Source organism: Hyaena hyaena, unplaced genomic scaffold (genome assembly GCF_003009895.1).
Source record: "Hyaena hyaena isolate Hyena2069 unplaced genomic scaffold, ASM300989v1 scaffold_82, whole genome shotgun sequence".
In the NCBI taxonomy this organism is placed as follows: domain Eukaryota; kingdom Metazoa; phylum Chordata; class Mammalia; order Carnivora; family Hyaenidae; genus Hyaena; species Hyaena hyaena.
The window spans coordinates 1456458-1475502 of NW_024080713.1; the positions used below are offsets into that span (position 1 = coordinate 1456458).

General features: G+C 40.7%; 1 protein-coding gene across 2 annotated transcripts in view; it reads left to right on the top strand.

Annotated features, from left to right (window-relative positions):
* The first annotated feature begins 2006 nt into the window (after positions 1-2006).
* Positions 2007-19045, top strand: part of UBN2 (ubinuclein 2) — a 66982-nt gene continuing 49943 nt past the window's right edge. The window contains exons 1-2 of one of the 2 annotated variants that reach the window (XM_039234039.1): positions 2007-2735; positions 8315-8407. In XM_039234039.1, coding sequence (XP_039089970.1) covers positions 2262-2735; positions 8315-8407 — 567 coding nt within the window. In that variant the 5' untranslated portion in view covers positions 2007-2261. The remainder of the gene's footprint in view (positions 2736-8314; positions 8408-19045) is intronic. The other variant, XM_039234040.1, reaches the window with a different exon arrangement.

Sequence of the window (19045 nt, forward strand, 5' to 3'; positions counted from 1 at the left end):
CTTATTTAAAAAATAAACTTGAAGATGAGGCTCAATGGTAGATTAGATATACCCTCATGCACTGTGGACTAGAATAAACCAATAAACAAAGATTTCCATAAAATAAAATCTTGATTTGCTTCTGTAGTATTTATATTAAGACTGGTTTCCACATTGTATTATAAAATATTTACATTGTATTAATTTTGTTCTTTATTTTACACAATAAGGAAACTTTTGTGAAACTTGTATTTCACCTATGTATCTGTGTGTATATTGGGCTTCAGTGTAGAATCTATTTCTCACTGTGAGATGTGAGAAAAGTTAGGAAAACAATGTGTTAGAAGTTAGAAGATTGTTTGAAGAGTAACACTCTTACAGAACAATTCAGCCCACAGACCACCAGTTTGCGGGTGAGCTAAGTTGTGAAAGATGTTGAATATGAGTTAACCATAGAACTTACTTTGTAGGTAAATTGTAGCCAGGACAAATAATGATGTAATAAAAAGATGTTTTGTTTTTTTTAAATGTTTTATTTATTTCTAGGACAGAGAGAGAGAGAGAGAGAGACAGCGTGAGCAGGGGAGGGTCAGAGAGAGAGAGAGAGAGAGAGAGAGAGGGAGATACAGACTCTCAAATAGGCTCCAGGCTCTGAGCCGGCAGTCAGCACAGAGCCCGACGCGGGGCTCGAACCCACGAACCGCGAGATCATGACCTAAGCGAAAGTCGGACGCTTACCCGACTAAGCCACCCAGGCGCCCCATAAAAAGATGTTTTAGAAGCATTAATATAGTCCCACTGCAAGACTGAAAGGAAGACAGTCTGAGGACAGGAAGGTCACTTAAGTGCTACTAAAACAATCTAGAAATGAGACCACTAATGTAGAATCAGAATGAGCGCCATTGGAGTGAAGACAATGGAGGTAAAACAGAGTGCCAAGGAAAACTGACACCAATTTAGAGCTGGGAGGGAACCATCCATTCCATTACTATCTTCATACAATTAGTCAAAGTAACAGAGTGAAAAGCTGAGAATTTGTGTATGACGTTATACTGACTCAATCAAACGGTCGCGAATACGTGTTAACACTGTTAATCCGGTTAATGGATTTAACAGAAGGCGTGAATTCGCTTCAAGATTTGGGAGTTGGCGGGGGGGTGGGGGGGGAGCTCATATTCGCTTTCTATTTAGTGGATTAAAATGGACAGTAATTCTCATCCTTTTAAACCTGGATTCCACCTAGTTTATCACATGTGTGCCTACAAGGCGTTCCCAAACAAGGCTGCCCTCCACCCCGAAACGGGTCATTTAGCATTCTACTTTTAGAGAGTACGTTCTCGAAAATACCACCAGATCCTCTAGAGAAGTTTTCTAGGAATCTCCACAGTTCAGGCTTTATGCACGAGCCCAGGACTGTTCATTTACCCAACTGCAAAACGTTACTGCTCATTTTACGACCGTGCCACACACAATCCCCGCCGTGGCCGGGCGAGGAAACCAGCAGTCGGCCGAGGACTGGGAGGCCTGCGGGAGTCAGTGTTGCGCCCTGCGGAGGGAAGCCGCAGGGCGAGCCCGCCTCGAGTTAGCCATTTCCTTTCTTCCCTCGGTATTTCGGGCGGCGGGGCGCCGGGCAGGCAGGCACTGCGGCCGATCCTCGAGTCCCTCAACCCTTTCTTCGTGTCCGCCTTGACAACCCCAACTCTTTAGAGCCGAGTGCCGGAGGAATGGGCCGGACGGGACGCAGCGCCATGATTAGGTCGGTCCCAGGCACATCCCGACGCTCGCGCCTGGCTGAGCCCCACGCGCGCCTCTGGTTTCCGGGTGCAAATAGGAAGCTAGGGAAACCCCAGACCCCACCCTTTTAGGAAGGGCGCAGACGGCGTCTCCGTTTCCAAGGGAACCGGCCCTGCCACTGCGTCACTTCCGCTGACCTGTCTGGACTCCAGACTGTTGGGAGGAAAAGAGGAAAACTGAGCCACAGCCACGACGGTGGACGCGAGCGTCTCCTGTCTGCGCATGCGCCCGCTCAGCGGCCTGCTTCTATTTATGTGGGGTATCCAACATGGCGGCTGCGGCGACCCTGGCGATGGCGGTGGAGCCCATCAGAACATAGTGGCTGGGAAGGGGGCACGGTCCGCACTCACGGTGGCGTCGGCAGAGACGACTGAGGGTGGTGGAGGGAAGAAAAGCGACGGAAAGCAGAAGGAAGGGCGGGCAGGCAAACAACTCGGCGTAGAACCGAGCGCCGGCTCGAGCGAAGGCAGAGGGCCAGAACAGTGGGGATGGCGGAGCCACGCAGAGTAGCGTTTATTAGCCTGTCACCGGTGAGGCGGCGCGAGGCCGACTACGCGGGGGCCGAACGCGAGCCCGAGTACCCTCGCGAGCCCCCCCGGCTGGAGCCGCAGCCGTACCGCGAGCCGGCCCGGGCGGAGCAGCCGGCCCCGCGGGAGGCTGCCCCCCGGTCGGACGCGCAGCCCCCGCCGCGGGAGAAGCCGCTCCCCCAGCGCGAGGTCAGCCGCGCCGAGCCGCCCATGTCGCTGCAGCGCGAGCCCCCGCGGCCCGAGCCGCCGCCGCCGCCGCCGCTCCCTCAGCTGCACTTGCAGCCGCCCCCGCCGCGGGAGTCGGCTTCCCGGGCCGAGCCGCCGCAGAGGCCGCCGAGGGAGACGGTGCGCCTGGAGCTGGTGCTCAAGGATCCCACCGACGAGAGCTGCGTGGAGTTCAGTTACCCGGAGCTGCTGCTGTGCGGAGAACAACGGGTACAGAAGATTCCTCCCTCACCCCCCAGACCCTGGGAGCCTCAGGACGCATCCGCCTCTCCCAGTGGTTGGCACCTTCCGACGCCCACTTTGCGCGTCTCGGGTCGCCTGGGAGGGTGGGTGGAGGGGGCAAGGGCCGAGAGGGTGGGCGCGTGGTCGGTGCTGCTTTCCCCCGCTCCCCAGGGTTGGCCAAGGCTCCCACCCGGCTCCACCGACCCCCCTCGTACGCCCGCTCCGAATGCGGCTCGGAGCTGGTTTTCCTCTGCAGCTTTCGAGACCTCGGAATTGATTTTCCTTTCTGCTCCGCGTACAAAATCTGGGAGCTCTGCAAGTTACGCGGTTGGGTTTTCCTTGTGGAGCGCCGGCGGTCGTTCCCGTAGAAAGGGAGAGAAAACCTTGGGGGACACGCCCCCCAGTCGGAAGCAGAGAGTGTGACCCCTCCATATCATCCTCTTCACTATACGTTTGGCGCTGAGTTGTGCTTGCGAACGTTGGGTATTTCTCTTCGTTGAAGGGGATTTGAAAAGTAAGATGAAAAATTTCAGACTAAGGATTCCGCTCTAGGAATGAAGAAATGGGTTATTTGGTTACTTATTTTCCTCTCTCATCTTGGTATTGGTGTTCTATTTAGCTTTGTTTTCTGTAGAGCTTGTTCTTAGTGTAATTGAATGGGAAGGTGTCTTTGGCGCCTACCATCGTACTTGTATTTGAGTGTTTATCATTAGTTTATAGGTCCGACTTGGAGGATGGCGTTTGGCCATGGGGATTTTTGGAGAACAATGAAAAACATCTTAGCTTTGAATTTTTAGAAACCGTTGAAAATACGTAGGTATGGCTTTGATGGAACTGGTGAACCGCGGAGATAGAGAGGTTTGTTGGTAACTGTAATTTTTATTATAGGTTTTGTTGATCTTTAGAAGTAAACTAGAAAGGGAAATGATAGAGTAACAGCAGTAAGAGAACAATTTCCTCTGTCCTTTAGAGATTATGCTCTTTATTAGGTTTTGCTTTATTTAGTACAGGCTTAATGGACTCAAGTCATTTGTTTTTGTTCTCAACTACCTTTATAGTTGAAACGAATGACTCTTTAAAAATATATTGTCACTTGATTTTGTTTTTTTTAAGGCCAACAAATCTTTTCATCATTATTTGTAAATATTGTTGTGTGGTCAAATCACTTTAGGTGTTTGCAACCAACGTGAACTGGCAAGGGTAGAGATCCTATTGGCCATTTCTGCAAAACATTTTATCCTTCAGACTTACTATAGCACCCCTCCTTTTTATAAATATGATGTTTCTTTTTTCCAAAATAATTTTGAAAATATTGGATTGGAGCGTTTTTTCAAGTAAATTGTATTTGATCTTCTCATCTAAGTAAGTTTGCAGTTTGACTCCCTAATCTACTTCATAAATTACAGATGAAAAGCATCATATTTGGGTAAAAATATATTAGGGTAGCTAATATTCACTGACTTCTTCCTATGTGCATGCTAGACACAGGTCTAAGTAAGGTGTATGGCTTATGGAATTCAGTCCAGCAGACCTAGGCGAGGTAGGAATCATTATCCCCACTTTGCAAGTGAGGACGCAGATGCAAAGTGCTTGTATGTAGTTCTATTAGTACTTCTTTCCATGCTAGTACTACTTCTTAGTAAAACAATACTTCAATTTAACAAAATTTAGAGGCTCCTGCCAAAATGAACTAAAATGAGAGTTATAGTAGAAATAGGGATTTGTTATGATTCTCTTAATGCTATGATATTCATTCCATGATAAATTAATAAGATATATATCTTTTAATTATGAGCCCAACAAGTTAATTTTAACTCCTTACTTTCCTTGTTCACCTGATGATATCAGAACTACTAGTTTCATGTAATAGGTGAAAGATGAATAATTCAGTTTAATTTTTCTGTTTATGCTATCAATTTAGGGATATATTGATCAATTTTTCTTGTATATTCAGCCATGTATCATTTGTTGTATTCTGAACCAAAAGACCCACGGTTTATACAATGCACCTTTGCAACCAAGATTTGCCAGATTGACCTCTGAGTACTCCCAATGGACGTATTTATTAAAGGAATTGTAGAAAACATTTCTTTAAATGAGGTTGTCATATTTCCGTGAAAGGAAATCCTCGTAATAGAAACCAACAAAAAAAGCAAAATGAAACCAATAGAGTTGGTCTGCAAGGTAGTGATGCCCAAATTTGGTTTTTCTTCCCCTCAGGGAGAGTCCAGTTGTTTTTAAGGATGTTAAAATCTTTTCAAAATAGTTTTAATGTTGAGTTGTTGTAATTGAAAAACTTACTGTGTAGCAGACTTTGCATAGAAAGGGGAGGAAAAGACATCGTGTGAAATGAAAAGAAAAATGGATTCTAAATTTTGAAGTAGCCGTCTATCACTGAATAAGAGTTTAGTTAATAGGTGTAGGTATAAATCTGTGTCGCATGTGAATGCCATCTCTATTGGGATGCATTTAAATCATTTCCCTTCATAAATACAAAATGAATAGTAAAGCCCCAATTAACTGAATGCAATCAGAATTTTTTGCAAACTCTTTTTATTAATGAGGCAAAGCACAATTAAATGAGTATATGTTGGCAAAATATGAAAAACAAAACCCTTCTTGTTAGGTTGTAAGGACACAGGTTAGCTAAACCCTTAACCTTGTTATCTCTGTAGACTCCTAAGCCCTGATTGAGGTGGTTCGGGATGATGACTGAGGCACTGCAGTTCTGTCCTCAAAGATTAATGTGTTCACCATTTCATGTGTTCACCATTTCATGTGTTCACCATTTCTGGCTAAATGATGTAAGTTCGCAGTTCTGGCAGTAATTGCTATGCAAGTAATTTTTGTTTAACTTTTAGTAAACCGGAGAATCAACTAACTAGAGCATCCATTTGTGAATGTGATTAATTGGACATTTAGTATATAAAAAGGAAAAGAGGGGTGCCTAGGTGGCTAGGTCAGTTAAGTGTCCAACTCTTGGTATCTGCTTCTGTCATGATCTCATGGTTGGTGGGGTTCGAGCCCCACATTGGGCCGGTGCTGACAGGTGGAGCCTGCTTGGGAGTCTTTTTCTCTCTCCTCTTTCTGCCCCCTACTCTGTGCACTCACTCGCTCTCTATCTCTCTCTGTCTCTCTCTCCCTTTCTCCCTCTTTCAAAATGGATAAAGTAAACTTAAAAAGAAAAAAATAATTAAACTGTTAATCTGGTTATACTTTTACAGAATTCTGTGGTATTCCATTGTCATATTGCATATTTTCAATAACATGTGCAAGATCTGAAAATGGTGTTAATGAGTTAACGTCAAAGGATAACATTATTACAATGTTTATGTCTGTGGGTAGTTGGTAATTTTGATATTTACTGGTTTTCAAATCCTTTTTCATCTGAAAAACATAAGGCTTACTTAGAGCCCTGATTGTGGGTAGGGGTTTAGTTCCTAACTATAAAAGGAAAGTGTAAGAGATTTATTTTTGATGCCTCTATGATGTCTACACAAAATATTATGAAATGGCATATAAGGTGATTCTTATTAAAAAAAAATACAGTGTCCGTGTGTTTACATTTCACGTATAAAATGGGTCAGACCAGTAGTAAGACCTAGTATTTGGACTTTGCAGTGAAATGAAGCAACAGTTCATAATGGCAAGTCATGGTGGTTGTGCTCTGTGCTTAGGCTCAAGTTGAGGCTACATCTTGGATGTGCTTCATGTTTCTTATTTCATTATCAGTTTCTTCCTGCTGGCTTATTTATTCCTTTCAGGTCATATGTATTTTTTCCACTGATAACTCCTATTGGGATAAAGGATTCTGTAAATATATTACTTATCACAATAGATAATTTAAAAAATTGATTCTGAGATTACTTCTTTAAGCTTTAAGAGCATCCTTTATTCTTTTTTTTTTTTTTTAAGGTTTTTTTTATTTATTTCTAGAGAGAGAGAGAGCGTGAGCAGGGGAGGGTCAGAGAGAGAGGGAGACACAGACTCTGAAATAGGCTCCAGGCTCTGAGCTGGCAGTCAGCACAGAGCCCGAAGCGGAGCTCGAACCCACGAACAGCGAGATCATGACCTAAGCGAAAGTCGGACGCCTAACCGACTAAGCCACCCAGGCACCCCGAGCATCCTTTATTCTTATGCCCTAGGTCTGATGAATTATTTTGTATTAACTCTGTTCATATTTTTCTGTCATATTTTTAGATTGATCATATCTCAGCCTTTATATCCAAGGTGAACTATCTGTGTTCCAAAGTGTGCAAATCTTTGTCCCTTCTGAATTTTTTTCTTCAGGTTCAGCTGAATCTGTATCTAGTATTTCAGTTGTAATATACTTTATCTTTAATTCTTGAAGATACTACCTCAGTAAAAATATCTAGCCTTTCTTTTTTAAAAATTAACTTTCTAGTGAGTTGGCCATGATTGGATACAAGTAGAATTTTGATTTCATATGCAGCTCCTTGTTTCCCTTTTTTATACTGAAAAACTATATATATATATGTATGTGTATATATATATGTGTGTGTGTGTATATATATATATATATACATATGAAACATGCCTGCTAAAATAGTAAACCTGAGTAAAGGATATGATTTATCTTTTTGTTTGTTTTGGTAAATGGATGGTAAATGTGGGATCTTACCTGTTTGTGTGGTTTTTTTAAACCATGAATTATAATAAACTTTGATTCTCCCCTGCTGGAAGGAAGCCATGGTACTGTAATCTACTTGCAGCTGCTTCACTTTTCTAGCTTTGTTTAAAAGTAGTATGTATTCCCCGAATGAATATCCATTGATAAGAAGTAGGTGATGTTGGGCGCCTGGGTCGCTCAGTTGTTGAGTGTTTGACTTCAGCTCAGGTCATGATCTTGTGGTTCATGGGTTCGAGCCCTGCGTCAGGCTTCATGCTCACAGCTCAGAGCCTGGAGCCTGCTTGGATTCTGTGTCTCCCTCTCTCTCTGCCCCTCCCCCTGCTTACGCTTTGTCTCTCTCTCAAAAATAAATAAACATTAAACAAATTAAGCAAACAAACAAAAGTAGGTGATGTGGAGAGAGGCGTTGATGCCGGGTCTCAGCAGAAGGCTTTAGCGGCTGCAGATACTCTAGTGAGAGCGCAGGGCGGATGAACCAGTGGTGCCGCTGATGAATAACCGAGTGACCCTCGGAGAAGTGTTTCCTCACCAGAGCAGTTATCTTTGTTGGGAAGATCTCAGACTAGAGTGATAAGTGGGATTTTCATTTTACCCTAATTTTCTTGGGGGATTTTTGGCCTTTTTATTTTGGACAGGGTGGCCATAGATCCTTCTGTAGGAAGAAATGAGTTGAATTGTTGAGTTCTTCACCACCAAAAACCTTAAGAATGTGTAAGAATCCATTAAAATTGCAAGTGTTTTTTTTTTTTTTTTTTTTGCTACAGATGAACATTTCTTTCTGCTTACTTTTAATGCTTCTAACTTATTTGTTAATATTTGGAAATTTTGACTCTAATTATTAAATTTAAGGATGTATTCGGCTCTGGTTGAAGTAATACTAATACTTTTATTTCTTTTCCCATTTTCTTTGAATCAGAAGAAGCCCATTCACACAGAAGACCCATTTAATGATGAGCAGCAAGAGAGGCAAGAAGTGGAAATGTTGGCTAAGAAGTTTGAAATGAAATATGTGAGTGTAATATACTCTTCACTTAGGTCATTTTACCCTGTTGGCCTTTTTTTCTCCTGTGACTCGTTGGGTGCTTATGATACCCACTGCAAACCTTATTTTGCTCTTATAAATTGAATCCAGGTAAATGATTTGATAAGATTCTGATAGGTTTGTGATGGCTGTAGTAGTAGCTGTCGTTTATTGCACTCCTTGTGGAGACCAGGTGCCTTAACATACATCATCTCCCATCCTTATAATAAAACTGCTAAGTATTGCCAAGTGCATTTTACACATGAAGAAACTGAGGCTCTGAGCTCAAGATCACACCATGGCAGGAACTAAGCTGTATATCCAGGTCTGTCTCGCTCTGATCCTTTGACTTCCCACTGCCATTGATAAGGCCACTTTAATTCCCAAGTCTTCATGCCTCTTTAGAGTTTAAGAGAATGAATGTGTGTGCTTGTAGGCCCCGGGACTTAGAATCAAACAGAAGCAGCATGAAATTGCTTTGAAAGTCTCTTATTCACCTGAAATATTCATGTACATTTTATATTCTGCACCATGAATAGATTGGTATTTGGTTTAACATAAAAATAAATTCTAGTTACCTGATGGTGAAGTTGCTTGACATTTTCCTTAAGTTTTCTAGTAACTGGGTTTGTAGGAAAGCCCTCTCCCCTCCCCAAGTTTATCCCATGGCCTTTCTTCATGGCATTTTGCTAAAACATAACTCATGAAAAGCAAGACCCCTTCTGGTTCCTGTGTAAGCACTGAAAGCTGTGTCACCGAGATGGGAGGTCAGGTGGTACTAGGCCTGTCATTCATGTTATCCAGATGCAGCTAGGGTCTTGCGTGACACCAGGAGGCTCCTTGTGCTAGTGGAGAATCCCCTTGGGGTGGGGGATATATGAGAGTACTTTGGGATGGGTGTCGGGTTGTAGGCCATACTTTGCCACCTAAAAATTGTCCTTTGGTCAGGTTATTTAACCTTTTTGGGCCACAGTTTTCTTTCTTTGAAGATTTTTCAAAGCTCCTTCTGGCTTTATATTCTGTAATTATAGGATAATTTGGGGATGGACTGGTGGGTGTTTTGAATGAAAGAATAGCAAAAGTTGTTACTTAAATTGTTCAATGAAAACACAGTTTTCTCATATATCCTGACATACTATGGCTTGATTTTTATTTTTAAGTAATCTCTGTACCCAAAGTAGGACTTGAACTCATGACCCTGAGATCAAGAGTCACATGCTTTACTGACTGTGCCAGCCAGGTGCCCCTACGGCTTGTTTTGTTTTGTTTTGTTTTGTTTTTTTGAGAGAGAGCGTGTTAGCAGGGGAGAGGAGCATAAGGAGAGAGAGAGAGGAGAGAGAGAATCCTAAGCAGGCTCCATGCTGGGCTTGATCCCACATCCTGGGATCATGACCTGAACCAAAATTAAGAGTCAGACACTCAACTGACTGAGCCACCTGGGGACCCCCTATGGCTTTTTTTTTTTTTATCAAGTTGATACATTAGTTAAATTTAATGTTTTAACCAGGCAATGTATTTACATGGTTCAGAACTCAAAAATTATAGAGTGAAAAATCTTTCATTTTGTTGTTCACCCACATAATCTCACTTCCTAGAGGCACATAATGCTTTGGGGGGGTACCTCCAGAGGTATTTTATGTATATCTCTGTATGTATATGTATATATATATATATTTATTACCCCCACATCTCTTTTTACACATATTACAGAATATACAGTTTTGTTCTTTGCTTTTTCATTTACTCTAACTTGGAGATTTTTTTCATATGAGTACAAAGAGAGCTTTCTTATCTCTATCTCTGTGTCTTTTTTTTTTTTTTTTTTTAAGGGCTGCATGATATTCCATTGTATGGACATATCACAGTTTATTTAACCAGTCCCCAAACGATTTAAATTGTTTCCAAAAATTTGCTCTTGTAAATAGTGCTACAGTAAATTACTTAGTAGTGTGGCATTTCAAGAGTTGCCAGTTTATCTATGGGACAGATTCTTAGAAGTGGAATTTTTAGGTCAAAAGATGTATGCATTTATTTAGTTTATTTAGTTTGGGTATATATTAACCAAATTACCAGTTTCTAAATTACGAGTATACCAGTTTCCATTCCTACAACACTCCTTTGGAGGGCCTATTTTTCTTAGGTTATAAAACTAAGAATTAGAATTGCCCTATGCAAATGGGAAAAGTTCCTAGCATATGATCCTGTAAGTAATGTGACTCAGTGTATGATGTACTGCCTCAGAGTTAGCATTAAATCTAATCGGAGAGCCCTTGGATAGTACTTGCCATGGCTTGCCATGGAAAAACCAATATTCTGAAGAAGTTGGTCGATGTATAAAATTAAGTTCCAAATAACTGGGCTATACCAAGGCACTGTAATTGTGCAGGGATAAAATGTTACTCCTGTTATAATTCAAATTAATGGGCTATATTTCTTCTCTAGACTTTTATTTTGGCTACTTACTCTCTTATTTCCTTTCTAAGTTGAGATTTAAAATGTACTGCTTCATTAGAGCTTTATGTGCCATGAGTATTATGGGTGTTAAATATGTATGTATTAACAAATTATTTGGATCCTTTTAATTAAGAAAATCATCAGGTTAAAAGTGATGAGAGAAGATTCTTTATCCATCTCTAGGCTCTGGGCTGTCACAAAAGATCATTTCAAAACAGCAAAGATTTTGGGCACCTGGGTGGCTCAGTCAGTTAAGCGCTGAATTTTGGCTCAGGTCATGATCTCACAGATGTGAGTTTGAGCCCTGCGTCAGGCTCTGTGCTGACAGCTCAGAGCCTGGAGCATGCTTTGGATTCCGTGTCTCCCTCTCTTTCTGCCCCTGCCCTGCTCATACACTTTCTCTCTGAAAAATAACTGTTAAAAAATTTTTTTTAAATTAAAAATTAACATAAGTGTTAAAAAAATTAAAAAATAAATAAACAGCAAAGATTGTTTTTGGTATTGAGGATTAGCAAATTCAGATGTCTGTATGTATATTTATGCATATGTTATATGTATATTTATATTTCATATATAAATATAGTGAAAGAACGTAAATAGTATATGTAAAATATTACAAAATGTTAACCCCCTAAGGTTAAATTTCCTTAAGAAAAATTATTTTTGGTGACAAAACAGTACTTAATTTGGAGGTTTATAAAACATAAATCTAGCTATCTTACTCTTGTTTCTTTCATATAATTTAGATGTCCTTGTCATTATTTCTGAAAATCACTGAAGGTTACTTCTAGCTCTTTGTTTTTTAGAACGAGAAAGGAACTTTTTTGTTAAATTTTGTGTATAAATAATAAAGTATTTGAGGATTTACACTGGACATACAAAGGGGCATGATAGTTGCTTTCTCCTGGAGAAACTTTCACAATGATTGGGAAGACAAGACATAGACACACAAATCGAGTACCACACAGCATCTATGGAATTGAGTGACTCTGGGGATCTGGAAGTGAGTAGAAGGGCCAGTTCTTTTCTTGAAATTGGAAGGAATTTTGGAGACCTTGGTGCAGAGTCATTGAATGAATACTTCCAGTCTCCTGTCAGACCACATTTCTCTGTAATCCCTGGAATAACTTTTCTGCCCATCATAGGATATTGAGTGGATAAGAGGCAATAGCAGCAGTGTATTGTAGCGGAAGGAGCACAGGCTTGTGAGTTAACACGGCTGGATTCTGATCCTGTCTTTGCCATGTTAACTAGATGACCTTAGTGAAGGCTCGTGGCTTTTACTGTTAGGGGAAAACAAGAGCTGCCTAGCCAACTTTATATTTAGAGCACAGGGGTTTTGTCAACGTCAGATGAGAAAATAGATTTTTAATGTTGGAAATATTTCAAGTGCTATCTAAATAGAAAATACTATTTAAACATATCACTCTTGTGGACTGCTCTGTCTTATTGTACATGTCATAAAATTGTTTTTAACATAAACATGTATTAACCTCTATTATTTGACTACCCTACTGATTTTGATCTTTTAGTTCAGGGATTCTATTCCAAATGGCCTTTATCTTTGGTCCTTCAATCACTATTTACAGATTATTAATTATTATGGTCTTCTTAAAGACCACAGCAAAGTATTTGGAACCCTTTAAGAAAATCATTGGGCCACAGTGAACTGGGAGGAGGTATGTTGTAGTCCAAGACTCTCAAAAAGATCACTCTTAAACAGTAACTGAAGATCTTTATTGACTATAGTTTACTGTCCAGTAGTTCCTTTAGTGTCCTGTAGCAAATTCAGCTGCTCACTGATCCACCAGCAAAGCAGGCCCGGTGAACAGTAAAGGTGGGGGGTTGTCTGAAATAGGGGATAGCTGCTGTCAGCTCTGGCCCTTCTTACTTTGCAGGGACTTGGGCTTAGGATTGTCACATCTCTACATTTCTCAAAAGGCTGACGTGTGACTTTTCCACTAATATTTCTTACTTTTAAATATTGGCTTCTAATTAAAACACCTACTAAACGAAACAATACATCAGTGGGGCATATCCAGCTCTCAAGGCCTATTCGGAGACTTTGGTATACTTGCTTCACTATTTCTTTTTTTCTACTTTCTTTAACTTCTCAGCTCATCAACTTTCGTATCTGCCCCTTGCCTTCTGTGAGCTGGGTGGTTGGTGGTACAGGTGGGAGGGCATGCCGCTTCCATTGTGCAGGAGAATGCATTTCCAGGAAGTTTCAGAGAACTGAGCAGGTTCTCTGTTGGGGGTTTGCATGACGCTGGGGGAAACATAAGATGCCTGGAGTGTTGGCCGGGTCTAGAAGTAACGTTAGTGACAAATTGAGAGGTTTGTTGGAGGGCTGAGAGGCAAGTTTATGGGCTTGTGGTTCTGGAGTACGTGTAGCTGTTGCTCGTGCTGGAGAGGAGCTGTGCGGAGTGGAGCCGGCTGCCGCCCGAGGGAGAAGGAGGGAGAGCTGTGGAGTTGGGGATGTGTCCTTTGTCTCGCAGCCGGTGCCTGAGGGAGGAGGATGGAGACAGTTTTAGTAGTTGAAAAGCAGTAATAGAAATCATGGGACATATAAAATTGTAAACATAGAACCCTGTTTCAGATGGTTTGTTTTTTCCCCTCTATTCTGTCCTGTTTTTTATGGCCTGTGTCCTGTTACTTTTTAGGTATTGTAACAGTGTGTTCAGCATCAATTGCTACATGTTTTCTTGGGAAAAGAGCAATGTAACTGTTCAGTACTTAATGTTACTTAGAATGTACTAAATTGGGTGTTGTACATAAATCTTATTAAATAGCTAAGTCCAACTTTTGATACTTGTACTACTCTGTAGGTTCCAAATTTTTCTTGTTGGCAGGATACAGTTTAAAGAGGCTGTGTTCCCCTCCTCATTCCCAGTTTTAAAACTCCCAATGTTTAGGCTAAATGTCCTAGTTTCTTGAATGTCCTGAATTTCCAACTCAGCTTTTAGATGGTTTCTAAATTGCATATGTTTTTCCTGAAGCTATATACACTCTAGATCAGTGAATGCAGTTTGCTTTGATGGGTGTAGGCTTGTTCTCTGGGCCTTCTAGGGCATAGGATAAACAGTGGTGGTTGGAAGATTTCTTTTAGTGGTTTTTCTCACTCTGTTACTCTAGCCATCTTGAAAGATCATGGTATCCTAGAATAGGATATAAATTCAATAATCTAAATGAAAGTGCTTAGCATAATATCTGGTGCCTAGCAGGGGCTCAGCTGCTCAGCTATTTGAATCTGAATGACTGAATAGGAAGACCTGTATTCTGCCAAACATTTATTAGCATTTCTGAAATTACATTATGACTTTAAAATTCATTTACTTTACCATATAGATTTTGAATACCACATTTGATACTTTGTGATTTTGTACTCTCAGAGCCTTGGTGGCTTCATATGTATTTTAAAGGGGAGGATGAAGGGGGGCGCCTGGGTGGCTCAATCGGTTAAGCGTCCGACTTCGTCTCAGGTCATGATCTCACGGTTGATGGGTTCCAGCCCTGTGTCGGGCTCTGTGCTGACAACTCGGAGCCTGGAGCCTGCTTCTAATTCTGTGTCTCCCTGTCTCTCTGACCCTCCCCTGCTCATGCTGTCTCTCTCTCTCTCAAAAATAAATAAAACATTTTTAAAAAAATTTAAAAAGGGAGGATAAAGGTAGATTTGATGGTATAAAAGTAATTCTCAGCAAACTTATAAATAAAGCAGTTGAAAAATGAAATCAGTTGATCAAATGGAATTAATACGGTTTTTAATAAAAAAGTGTATTTATAGAAGTCTTGATTTTTTTTTTTTTTATACAGCTTTTAAAATTTTGTCCTGGTCAAATATCATATGTTTGCATGTATAGGAGGATTAGGAGGAACTTAACGGAGGACCATGGGGGAGAAGAAGGGGGAAATGGTGGGGGAAAGGGAGAGAGGCAAACCATGAGAGACTCTTGAATGCTGAGAAACAAACTGAGGACTGATGGATGTAGGGGGGAGGAGGGAGATGGGCATGGAGGAGGGCACTTGTGGGGATGAGCACTGGGTGTTATGTGGAAACCAACTTGACAATAAACTATTTGTAAAAAATAAATAAATAAATAAATAAATAAATAAATAAATAAATAAAAGAAAAGAAATAAAATTTTGTCCTGATATGTTTTAAAGAATGGCAAGATCTTTTTTTCTAAATTTTATTTTAATTCCAATATAGTTAACTTACAGTATTACATTAGTTTCAGGTTTACAATATAATGATTTAACACTTACATGTATTACCCAGTGCTCATCATAATAAGGGTACTGTTTTATTATTTTTTTTAAGTTTATTTATTTTGAGAGAGAGCATGAGTAGGGAGGGGCAGAGAGCTCCCTCTGAATCCCAAGCAGGTTCCCCATGTGGTCTGTGGGCAGAGCCCAATGCGGGGCTTGGTCCCACAACCCTGGGATCATGACCTGAGTGGAAATCAGGAGTCAGACACTCAAATGACCGTGTCACCCAGGTGCCCTATGTTACATGTACTCTTAATCCCCTTCATCTGTTTCACACATCCTCCTGCCTATCTCCCCTTTGGTAGCCATCTGTTTGTTCTGTATTGTTAAGAGTCTTGTTTGTTGGTTTGTCTCTTTTTCCCTTTTGTTCATTTGTTTTGTTTCTTAAATTCCACATCTGAGTGAAATCATGTCTTTCTCTCTCTTATTTCCCTTAGCGTTATACTCTCTAGCTCCATCCATGTTGTCCCAGCTGGCAAGATTTCATTTTTTATGGCTGAGTGATATTCCATTGTATATATATCCCATATCTTCTTTATCCATTCATGTATCAGCGGACACTTGGGTTACTTCCACAATTTGGCTGTTGTATTAATGGTACAGTAAGAGAATGGCAATATTTGGAATAACCATACAATTTCCAATGAGTGACCTCTTCCCAGTAAATAGTACTCAATTCAGTGAAAAGGAAATATACTTTTATACTTAAAATAATTATAAATTGTTTAAAAAGCGTCCTCAAATATAAGATGAATACAAGTGGATGTTAGAAAACATTTATGCACTCTTTCTGGGAGGTTTAAGAATCTTATCTTTTACTTACATTATTTGATAATCATCCACACTTGAGAGGTTACAGTGTCCTTGGGAGTTCCCTTGGCTGTTTTTCCTCTGTTTCAGCATTCTGTTAGGTCTGGTCCCTGAAGATCAATATGGTAGGGTTTGGGGTAAAGCAGTTTGGATAAATGTGTTCATATACCACAAAATAAATGATCCTTATGATGTACAATTACCAGTGTATTTAGGTTCTGTAGACCAACTATAGTATGCTACTACGTGTGTAATAAAACATAAAGCAAACCGAGGTTGGGGAATTCTTTTCTTTTTTTCTTTTTTTTTTTTTTGTGTGTGTTTTTACTTTTGAAAGAGAGAGAGAGAGAAAATTGGGGAATTCTTTTTTCTTTTTTGTTTAGTGTTTATTTACTTTTGAGAGAGAGAGAGAGCGCGCGAGAGAGCGAGCATGAGCATGGGAGGGGCTGAGAGGGACAGAGACACAGGATCCAAAACAGGCTCCAGGCCCTGAGTTGTCAGCACAGAGCCCATTGCGGGGCTGGAACCGTGAGACCATGACCTGAGCTGAAGTCGGATGCTCAACCTACTGAGCCACCTAGGCATGAGGTTGGCGGATTCTTAAATACAAGACAAGGAAGAATTCTTAAATAATAGTTTTCTTTATTGCAGTTACCAATTGTAATCACTTGCCATGACCTGCCTTTTCAGTTCCTTGACCTTTTGAGCTAGACAAATTCTCTACAACCTCCTCAAACCATTAGAGAAGGAGAATGAGCAGTTTTAGGGTATTTGGAAGGAAGGCCCTATATCCTAAGTGCTGATTCAAGAAATCTGTGTATATTATATCTGTGCTGTTAAGTCCACTCTTGGCTGTATTTCCACTGACTTAAATTTCTACTCTTTTCTATTGGTGGGTTAAGGAAATCAACGGAAGTGGAGAAGGATAAGGTTGTAACCAGGCTGGGACAAATAGGGAAGCTTGGTGACCAGGAGAAATATGTTCTCAGTTGTAAGACTGCGCCTGGATGACTCGCTTGGTTGTGTCTGGCTCTTGATTTCAGCTTAGGTCATGATCTCATAGTTTGTTAAGTTCAAGCCCCACATTAGGCTCTGTGCTGGCAGTATGGAGGCTGCTTCGAATATTCTCTCTCTCTCTCTCTCTCTCTCTCTCCCTCCCCCCTCCCCTCCCCACTCCCCTGCCCCTCACTTGATGGTGTGTTCTTTCTCCCCTTCTCTCTCAAAATAAATAAATAAACATTTAAAAAAAAGACTTTTCATAGCATTCACTGTCATGCTTACTCTTTTATAGGTGATCAGTGAATTAGTTAAAGATTGCTTATTACCTGGAGTTAATTGTCAGGGAGGTGACGGGGTGGGATCCTGTACTAAGAACATTTTGTTTATTTGTTTTCCAGCTTAGTGTTATAGTATAGTCAGACAGCATTGGCTTGAAATACTGATTGTCAGGTTAAACAGGTACTAATGATTCAGTAAGACATTTTCTTCTGAGTCATAGTAAAATACTGCCCTAAGGGAATAGATTTAAAGGGGGTTCTTCATTTTAGATGTAGCAAAACTCAAAAATTATTTTTTTAATTTGGAAAATAAGATTTGTATTTTTATAAGATGCACTTATTGTGTAAACTGTATAACATTAACAACTGCACAGGTCTAGAGAATTTGTCAAATAAGACTTTGATTCTGCTGCAGGGAGGATCCTTGCTAAGGCTCCTGGAAAAGAGACCAGTTCAAAACAGGCCTAGTCATGGGGCACCTGGGTGGCTCAGTTGGTTAAGCGTCTGACTTCGGCTAAGGTCATGATCTCACAGTTCGTGGGTTTGAGCCTTGCATCAGGCTCTGTGCTGACAGCTCAGAGCCTGGAGCCTGTTTCAGATTCTGTGTCTCCCTCTCTCTCTGACCCTCCCCTGCTCACACTGTGCTTCTCTCTCTCAGAAATAAATTAAAAAAAACATTTAAAAAATTAACAAAACAAAAAAAAAACAGGCCTGGTTAGGCCTGTAATATAATCCTTTGCCAATCTATCTTGATTTCCTTTAGGTAAAATTTTAATATTTGTGAATTGTCTTTTTGGCAACTGTCTAGTATTTGGTTCCAGTTTATACCATTTGCGTATCCCTGGACTTGAGCATAATTGGGGAGTCAGAGAACTAGAGGGTGGAGAATAGAAAAGAGGAGGTGAGGCAGAGGGCAAGCCAAGGGAGAAATGTTTCCAGGAAGACTGGGAGATGAGGAAAAGGAAATTGAGGCCAGAAAACTGTACTCGGGTGGCCTCTGTGCTGAAGGAAGGAGCTGGGATGTGCCTGACGGTAAATGCTTTGGCAGAAGGCCATTGATAGGTAGAGAAGAGACTATTAAAACCCTGGTTGTTGGGGAGGGATTTAAGAAACAGCTACTCGGGCATGACAGTGTTAAATACAGGTTGTCCAAAGCTCTTTCCCCTGCAGTGGGACTAGGAAGTAGAACCATTTAAAGAGTGAAAACCCAAATGGTACTGAACATTTGGTGGGCCAGATGAAGAAAAAAAAAATTATTGAATAGGTAGTACATTACTTGACAAAAACTCAAAAGATACAAAGGGAATATGATGTAAAGTAAATCTCCCTCCTACTCCTGACTCCCAGCTAACCAGTTCCATCCCCAGAGGTAATCACTGAGTTTCTTATCCTAGAGGTGTGTTTATGTAAGCATTTACATATTTCAAAGATTTTGTTCACTGCAGAAGAATACAGAAATACAAATAAACAAAGGGAAGAAAGTAAAAAATCACCTAATCATCTATAATCCCACAGCCAAGCATAACCACTGTTAATAGCTGGAGCCCTTTTGGGGCTTTTAAAAACTCTGTATGCTTAGAAATATACTCTGTTGCACTTAAGAAAATTATTTTTCATCATCTAAATAACACATGAATACATTTCTGTTATTAAAAACAAATTCAAAGTGTTACAGCTCTTCGAGAATTCATCCAGCAGGTTTTCTAGTTCCTACCAAAGGGGGAAAAAATTCAAACAGTATATTTTAAATCAAAATCTTCCTTCACCACTGCGTCCAATTATATCCCCTCCCCATTGTAAGGGCCATGGTTATCTG